Source organism: Ciconia boyciana, chromosome 15 (genome assembly GCF_034638445.1).
Source record: "Ciconia boyciana chromosome 15, ASM3463844v1, whole genome shotgun sequence".
NCBI classification, from domain to species: domain Eukaryota; kingdom Metazoa; phylum Chordata; class Aves; order Ciconiiformes; family Ciconiidae; genus Ciconia; species Ciconia boyciana.
Window position 1 is genome coordinate 10885707 of NC_132948.1, and position 8141 is coordinate 10893847.

Sequence of the window (8141 nt, forward strand, 5' to 3'; positions counted from 1 at the left end):
ACTGCTTACAGTTGTTTTTTCCCAGCTTTTTTTTTTATTTTGATAATCAGATTTCCAAGGAAAAGCTTCCCAGGGATGTAGAAACACATAACCAGGCTGCAACTTCTCCCTTTTTAGGTAAGAGCAGCTCCCTTCATTCCAGAAACACCCATCCCTGAACTGGATCAGACACCCACGTTTCAGGAGCTCCATTACAGCATACCCAAAACTGCTGAATTTTTAATTGCTGCATAAATTCAGACTCAAGAGGCCAGAAAAACCATACAACAGCAAGCTTTATTGTTTGTATTTGTTGAGGGTTCAGTTACATTAGTTGAGGAGTACATAACCCGAGCAAGGGTCCTCCGTCCACCGCGAGGGTGCTGCACCGGCACCACCCGTGAGGCTCCCACCCAGCCCACCAGCACCGACCGCCCCGTGCCACCAGGACACGGGTGGGCAGAGCCCGGGGCCAGCCCCGCCGGGGACGCAGCAGGAGCTCAGCGATGGCACGACACCAACTCTTACCTGGCGCCAGGTTTTAGCTCAGTGGCATTCAAAAGCTTTCTCCAATTCAACACAGATCTTGATTATCCAAACTTGCTCCTTACAGGCCACAAGGCACTGAAAGGATCTTCCACCACTCTCTTCATCAAGAATAATTAACAATCGGTGCTACTCGAGTCAAATCCTGCCAGCCCACCCTTCCACTCTGCATGGTGTACGACCACTTCAGGTCCCACTGGTGAAACCAGTGAAACCTCTATTCCGACCCCCACCACACCCCCTTCCAAAGGCAAGTCCCATCACCACTCTGGTCAGGGACGTTTCGGGGTTTTTACCCTTCAGTCTCCCCACTTCCCCATCCCCAGCACGGTCAACTACTCACGAGCTCCTGCGTTCACCACCCTCCACTTCACCACGAAATACTTCAGTGGAGACTTCCCTTTCGCCAGCCTTTTCACAGCCTACGGGAACTGCTCCGTGACAACTGCCTTAGCTCATTAATACTGTAGTATTTCCACTTAGTGCAAAGCAGGAATGAAAAGACGTTCCTACAAATTTTAAGGAAGCTAGTACATCTGAAATTACAAAGCTCCCTCAATATGCTTAAGCTTTTCAGAAAATGAAGTCTACCCCATAAACTGGGTGACGACTCAGGCTAGCCACAACGCTTTCCGAGCCCCTGCTCCAAGGGCTGCAGGATCAGCAGCGGCACTCTACCACTGCCCTCCACGCAGCCATCCGACTGTCGGAGCAGGCTGCTGGCCTTTGAGGAACTGTAGGATTACTCTGGGGCTGTTATTGTCAATGCAGAAACACCAGGGTCAGGACCTGGGAACTACTGAGCCCAGCAGCATTACCAAAGCCTCCCAGCAAAAAAACAATTGCGGTTTTGCATTACATATGCATGCTTATGCAACCCTGGCAGCTGTGTAACATCTGCAGATTGGCACTACTTCAGCCAGTTATGAGAACACTTCTACAACCTCGGGGAAACCACAGCTGAAGGATTAGTTCTGCTTGCCAGGCACATGTAAGCCTTGCATAAGGCAGTTTTGCAATACCTTTTAACTGGAAGCTATGCAATTATTAAATAGCTAGACCTATTTAATGGCATGAATAGTTGTTCACATAACTTGAGACATGAACTTTTGTGGATGCAACAGCTTTATTGGAATGAACAAGTGCAGAGAAGCTTTTACTTAGAAGTAAGCAACAACCAGCCAGTTCAATTACCACCCCTCAGGCGCAACACCAAGTGCAGAGTGGATTCCTTCTGGATGTTGTAGTCGGACAGGGTGCGCCCATCTTCCAGCTGCTTGCCAGCGAAGATCAGCCTCTGCTGATCAGGGGGAATGCCTTCCTTGTCCTGGATCTTGGCCTTGACGTTCTCAATGGTGTCACTGGGCTCAACCTCCAGGGTGATGGTCTTGCCTGTCAGGGTCTTCACGAAGATCTGCATGCCACCTCTGAGACGCAGCACCAAGTGCAAAGTGGATTCCTTCTGGATGTTGTAGTCAGACAGGGTGCGCCCATCTTCCAGCTGCTTGCCAGCAAAGATCAGCCTCTGCTGATCGGGGGGAATGCCTTCCTTGTCCTGGATCTTGGCCTTGACGTTCTCAATGGTGTCACTGGGCTCAACTTCCAGGGTGATGGTCTTGCCTGTCAGGGTCTTCACGAAGATCTGCATGCCACCCCTCAGGCGCAGCACAAGATGCAGAGTGGACTCCTTCTGGATGTTGTAGTCGGACAGGGTGCGCCCATCTTCCAGCTGCTTGCCAGCGAAGATCAGCCTCTGCTGATCGGGGGGAATGCCTTCCTTGTCCTGGATCTTGGCCTTGACGTTCTCAATGGTGTCACTGGGCTCAACCTCCAGGGTGATGGTCTTGCCAGTCAGGGTCTTCACGAAGATCTGCATTTTCCTCTGGAAAAGGAGAAACCGCTGCCCGTCAGTCGCTCTCCCCCCCGCCAGCACCAGCCTGCCTCCTCCCCGAGGCCCCGCGCCGCCGGGGCAGCGCGCGCCGCCAGCGGCCTGTCCCTGTCCCCGCCCCCGCCCTGTGACGTCAGAGTGGAAGGACCGCCCACCCGGCCCGTTCCCCTTCCCGCCCAAGGCGCGCGCGCCCGCCACCATCTTGAGGGGCCGCTGCGCCTGCGCGGCCGCCATTTGCCGGTGGGTGCTCTCCCCTCTGCCGTTCCTCTCCACCGCCGGCTCGCGGTGCTGCCGCTAAGGGGGAGGGGAACGGCCCGGCCCACGGCCCGCCCGCAGCCCGCCATCCCTTCTAGCCGCGTCCCCTTCCCCCTCAGCGCGCACACACCCCCCGCCCGGCCACCCAGCACGCATCTAAGCCCTGCCGCCGCCACGACAAGCGGCTCTACCCTCCGCCTTCCCCGCGGAGGCACGGCGAAGTCGAGCCACGGAGCACTCACCGCGGGGCTCGCAGGCCAAGCCGACAGCACGACACTCCCCAACTCTTACCCAGCTGCAACTGCGCCACCTATGCCCCTCCCGCCTTTTATATAGCCTCTGCCGCCCCGCCCCTGCGGCTCAGATCACTCCGCCAGGCACTATTTTTCCTGTGGCGCGCGCCGCAGCTCTCCTGTGCGGGTGGAAGGAAGCGAGGCCCGGCAGCGCGGAGGAGTCAGCGCCTCGCGCGGTGATGCCGATCGGTTGGCGGGGGGGGGGGCGGCGGTGAGTGCGCAAAGGAGCGCGGAGGAAAACCTGGCGTGGAGCCGCCGGAGCGGGGCCAGGGCCTGTGGTGCCTCCGCGAGCCGAGCCCTCTCGGCTTTGGAGACGCCCCTGTGCTTAAAGCTTCTTGTCAGAGCCTTACGTTTTATTCGGGGACGCAAACCCGTACAGTTGCGTCCCTGTTTCGAAAGCGCCTCCTTGATTTTCTTCCCTGGGGCAGGGTGAGGGGCAGCTCTGCCTGTGGGCCTTGCTGGGAGGCAGGCTCTGAGGTGCCAGCAGGGAGAGGGACCGTTGTTTTAGTCCAGAGGAAGACCCGTATTTCTATTTAAGAAGTCTCCGATGTGTTTCTGAGGGAGAGAAGCAGCGGGGGAGCGTGGTCTCCCCCACCCAGGACCGGGACCGGTGTGAGGAGGCACAAACCCGCTGGGACTGGCACAGGTGGAGCCTGCAGTCAGGTTTGTGCCAGGCCCTCTGTGCCACCGCGGCCTGTGGAGCAAGGCACAGGGAGAACCCGTTGGTGTCCAGCAGCTGTAATGATGCGGGGATGCCGGGCAGGGCCCGAGGCTGGAGCAGCCTGAAGGGCAGAGACCGCAGCAGGGCAGGGAGGCTGCAGGAGGCTCCTGCCAGGGGATGGAGATCAGGCAGCCCGGAGAGGGGAAATGAGGGACAAAAAAGGCCTGATGGACAAAGAGATCCGAGTCCTGCAGACAGTCTGTCTGCCTGAGATATAATCAGTGAGTATATTTACATATATATGCACACATAAAGTGGAGTATGCATCTGAGATACAATAGAGTTTATAATGGAGTTTATAAGGCCTTGCCACTGGGATAAAATCAATCGTAAATAGAAATAATGCCTAATTCTTACTCTGTTCTCGCTTACAGAGCACCTTCTGGTAGATCTCTGTTGCACTCAGTTGGCTCCCGTGCCATCCCAGTCAAACTATACAGCAATTCAAGGGCATAGCTGAGAACAACATGGGGCTTTGTTTGCAGGATTCATGAGATGCCATTCGGTTCAATCCGCCTACGAAATCCTGCGTTTGCCGGCACCCAAGGAAAACTGCTGCCTACCGAAGGACGAAGATATCACCCAGGGCTGCACACCAGTAGGAAGGGAGCAGAGGCCCAGCAACAGCTTTGTGATTGGTTTGAGGGAAATTGGCCTGCGTTTGTCTGACACATGGAGCTTTTGTGGGAGGGGAACGCTCTGGGGAGCTTCTCAGCCTCTGCTGCCTTGAGTTTGTATTAAAACTCAGCATTGCCATAGGAATAATAATCTCAGACACCCAGGTCGTTTAGCTGGGGAAAAAAAAAAAAAAAAATCCACAAAAGTCTTTTGGTTTCCTCTCAGGTTAGAATCGTGCTCAGTGGCTTATATTGTGTGCATTCGGAGTTGTATAAACATAAAAGATTGGAATAGCCTTTCAGGTTTAGGTCTTTCCCCATCTGGAAGTGAATAATAATGCTAAGCTTATTCTTTTAGTTACAGAGTGAGCACTCAGGACTGGTCTGAAATAGTCAAAACGGCACACGGCAATGCATTTTGTGACCAGATGGGAGTTTTGTAACGGTAAGAAATTAAGATGATACAGTGCTGTTCTTCATCTAATTAGGGTAAGGCAGCCAACCACTGAGCATCCCGAGTGAGTTTGTACCTGATGTCTGAATCAAATGGTGGAGCAGCACACCCCTAAAGGTTCAGGTTTGTGTTATATTCAGATCGCGAGGCAGATGTTAGGCCCTAATGCAACAGAGCCCGTAAATACGTCTGGCTGGTTTGCAGAACAGTGCTTTCCCCAGCTGGGAGGGGCTTTCTGTGAACAAAGCCACTCCGTGTTTCTCCGACACTGTCTGTACAAACAAGTACCCCTTGCTACGATTTCAAGACAAGCTCGGTGAACAGTAGGATGTTGGTCCTAACAGACCATGACCTATTATACTGACAAATACTGATTTCCTGTGCCAAAAAGTCTGTTACTTCGTGCCTGTTACTACAAACTCTCTGGGGCAGGAACTGTCTCTTTCTTGTATTCATGTGCAGGGTATATTCCAGAAGTACAGCTGCCCAGAGAGATCCTGTCCAGGGAGCTATTTACAACAGGGATCTTCACACTTACCAGTGCTGTAGCCAACATTTGGCTCAAAATAACAGCTACAAGTAACACGAGTAAATAAATAGCACAAGGAGCATTTTAACCACTCTGGCAGGAAATGTCATTTTACATCTGTCGCTAGTCAGCTCTCCCTACCAGAGAGAGCTGGATACGCCGTTGATAACTGAACAGTGCAGATACAACAGCTGGTAACTGAACTGTGTAGATAAAAGCTGTTTCAAGCTCTGCGTGGGCTTTGGTCTCTCTGTGGTCTCTCTTTCAGCCCTCCCGGCTCTGAAGAGTTTCCTGGGCGAGACAGAACCGTGTGAGCCCGGCCAACCCAAGGAGATCAGAGCAGGGAGCTTGTTTCCCGAGCGCTCCTCCCGGCCTGCTCCGAGCAAAGCCAAGGGGCTGCCCGCGAGGCTCCAGCTGGAGCAGGACAGCAGAGGTGGGCAGCCACCGCAGAGCCAGCGCAGGGCCAGGGGAGAGCTCCTGCACCGCTGCAGCCAGTGAGTGCAGGCACCTGCGGCGTCCCGGCTTTTGTGCCTTCTCCTTTGGCTCTGGCTCTGGGAACGTGGTGCAGAGACCCGGAGCCAGCTCTGTGCCGACTGTGGGTTTGCACGTAGCCAGCTCTGCGAGGTTCTGAGGGGAAGAGGTGTCAGGCAGCGTTAGCAGGCCAGCATCCCCCTGCATTTCAGCGTTTGATGTCCTTTTGGGTGGCTCTGCGTCTGCAGGGCCTTAGTGTGGCAATGAAATATCCAGAGAGACACGAGAATCTAGTGTGTTTGCATAGTCCTGAGGAGAACCAAGTGACCAAGAAAAGCCATTTTGTGCCCACTGGCAAACTGCCATCGTGGGCCTTTGCGGGCAGCACGTTCACGGTGCGGTTTTCTGTTGTTTAATGTGACGTGGAAACTTTAACCCCGGGTAAAAGAAATCATCAGGGGGACACTCAAACAGCCCCCCGTCCAAAAAAAAAAAAATTTAAAAAACATAGTGGAGATGCCGGGGATTGAACCCGGGACCTCATACATGCAAAGCATGCGCTCTACCGCTGAGCTACATCCCCCGCCGCTCACCGCCCGCCCTGCCTGTTGGCAGGTCCGCAGCCGGCCGGGGCCGCGCTGCCCTTCCTTGGCGCGGGGGGGGAGCGGCGAAGGGGGCGTGTGCGGGGAAGGCAGGGCCGAGAGGGGCCTGGGCGCGGGCAGCGGCCAGGCAGTGCGGGCACACGGGCAGCCGTGCGGCCCCCAGGCCCGGGATCGGGCTGCGAGTGCTGTACGGCTGTGTGCAAAGCCCCGTGTGAACTCCAGACAGCTCTCAGAAGGACGGGAACGCTCGGGGTTCGCACACAACACTCTGCCTTTTTTTTTTTTTCCTTCCTCCTTCGGAAATTAGAAAAATCCGTGCCGGAAGAAAAAAAAGTAGCTTAAAAAGAGTCTGAGAACCTCCCCGTCGGGGAATCGAACCCCGGTCTCCCGCGTGACAGGCGGGGATACTCACCACTATACTAACGAGGACGGCCTGGCGCGCTCTCCCGCCCGGCCGGCCATAGCCGAGCCCCCCGCCGCTGCGAAGGGATTTACCGCGGCGCCCCCGGGGAAGCCCTTCCTGCCGCAGAACTCCCGCACGCGTGAGCGCCTGCCGTGACACGCGCGGCAGCCGCCCCTCGCCCGCGTCGCGGACCGCAGACGTGGCCCCCGCTGCGCTCGGCGCGGAAGGACCCGCCGTCACCCGCGGGGTGAACGGGGAAAAAAAAAAAAAAGCTTCTGCCGAAACCCGGGATCGAACCAGGGACCTTTAGATCTTCAGTCTAACGCTCTCCCAACTGAGCTATTTCGGCGGCTGGGAGCCCCCACGCTGGCCGCGGATACGACCCCGCCCCGCGCACCCGTGGATGCCTGCGGCCCCGGCTGTTCCCTGCCCTCCCCACGCGGGTCAGCGCCCGGCTCGTGGGGCGCTCAGGGGTTTCCCCCCCCGCCCCTTCCTTCGCCTTGCTTTCCGGTCCCCCGCGTGGCGGGGATGGGACCCCGGCAACGCCCCCCCTACCAGCAGCGGCACCGGGGTGCTCGGAAGGCAGCCGGGGAAGAGCGGCGGAGCCCGATCCCCCGCCCCGCCATAGAACAGCAGCTCTGCCCGCCGTACCTCGCCGCCCCGCGGGGGGGGGGACACACGGACGGGACGGGACGACGGACGCGGCCCCCCGGTCCCGCCGCTCCACGGACCCAGCCCGGCGCGGGGGCCGCCCGGGGAAAACGGCAGCCGGGGCCAAAATAGGCAACCTCCCCGTCGGGGAATCGAACCCCGGTCTCCCGCGTGACAGGCGGGGATACTCACCACTATACTAACGAGGACGGGCACGCAGGACGCTTTTCCCGCCTTCCAGTATAAGGACGCAGCCGCCTCCCGCAGCGCGGGGCCCGCCCCGGCAGAGCCGCCCGCACCCCCCGCGCCGCTCCCGCGGCTGCTGCCGGGGTCGGGGCGCGGCCCGGGGGAGGCGGCGCGGAGCGGAGCGGAGCAGAGCGAGGCTGGACCGGGCTGAACTGAGCTGAGCTGGGCTGAGGGGCCGCGGGGCCGGGCGTGCGGCCGGCGGCACGGCCTGTATATGCTGCGCAGAGAGGGCGCTACCGCGAGGGGATGTAGCTCAGTGGTAGAGCGCATGCTTTGCATGTATGAGGCCCCGGGTTCAATCCCCGGCATCTCCACTCGTTTTTATCCCGCCTTGGGGGAAGGGAAGGGTGAGTTTCCTGCCCGGCCAGTTGTTTTGCTTTCCCTTGTCAGGTTTTCCAAAGGAGCCGTAATTTCAGTTTTGTAATTTGTAAATAGGCTCGATGTTTCCCTTTTTTTTCTTCCCTCCAATCAGCACAGAGTGGTTTC

General features: G+C 57.4%; 1 protein-coding gene and 5 non-coding genes across 6 annotated transcripts; 1 reads left to right on the top strand and 5 right to left on the bottom strand.

Moving 5' to 3' along the window:
• Nucleotides 1-1632: 1632 nt before the first annotated feature.
• LOC140659979 (polyubiquitin-B) lies at nt 1633-3064 on the bottom strand. The gene is made up of 2 exons (XM_072880300.1): nt 2911-3064; nt 1633-2407 (listed from the first exon to the last, which is right to left on the bottom strand). The coding sequence occupies exon 2, from the start codon at nt 2399-2401 to the stop codon at nt 1712-1714; it is 690 nt and encodes a 229-aa protein (XP_072736401.1). The 5' UTR covers nt 2402-2407; nt 2911-3064; the 3' UTR covers nt 1633-1711.
• Nucleotides 3065-6264: 3200 nt separating this feature from the next.
• Nucleotides 6265-6336, bottom strand: TRNAA-UGC (transfer RNA alanine (anticodon UGC)). Its single transcript has one exon. It is a non-coding gene; the product is annotated as a tRNA-Ala (tRNA).
• A 376-nt stretch (nt 6337-6712) lies between these two features.
• TRNAD-GUC (transfer RNA aspartic acid (anticodon GUC)) lies at nt 6713-6784 on the bottom strand. The gene has a single exon. It is a non-coding gene; the product is annotated as a tRNA-Asp (tRNA).
• Nucleotides 6785-7034: 250 nt separating this feature from the next.
• TRNAF-GAA (transfer RNA phenylalanine (anticodon GAA)) lies at nt 7035-7107 on the bottom strand. Its single transcript has one exon. It is a non-coding gene; the product is annotated as a tRNA-Phe (tRNA).
• Nucleotides 7108-7546: 439 nt separating this feature from the next.
• Nucleotides 7547-7618, bottom strand: TRNAD-GUC (transfer RNA aspartic acid (anticodon GUC)). The gene has a single exon. It is a non-coding gene; the product is annotated as a tRNA-Asp (tRNA).
• A 279-nt stretch (nt 7619-7897) lies between these two features.
• Nucleotides 7898-7969, top strand: TRNAA-UGC (transfer RNA alanine (anticodon UGC)). Its single transcript has one exon. It is a non-coding gene; the product is annotated as a tRNA-Ala (tRNA).
• Nucleotides 7970-8141: the final 172 nt, after the last annotated feature.

Excerpts from the sequence above, each read along its gene's own strand:
- LOC140659979 (XM_072880300.1), bottom strand. The coding sequence starts at position 2,401 with ATGCAGATCTTCGTGAAGACCCTGACTGGCAAGACCATCACCCTGGAG.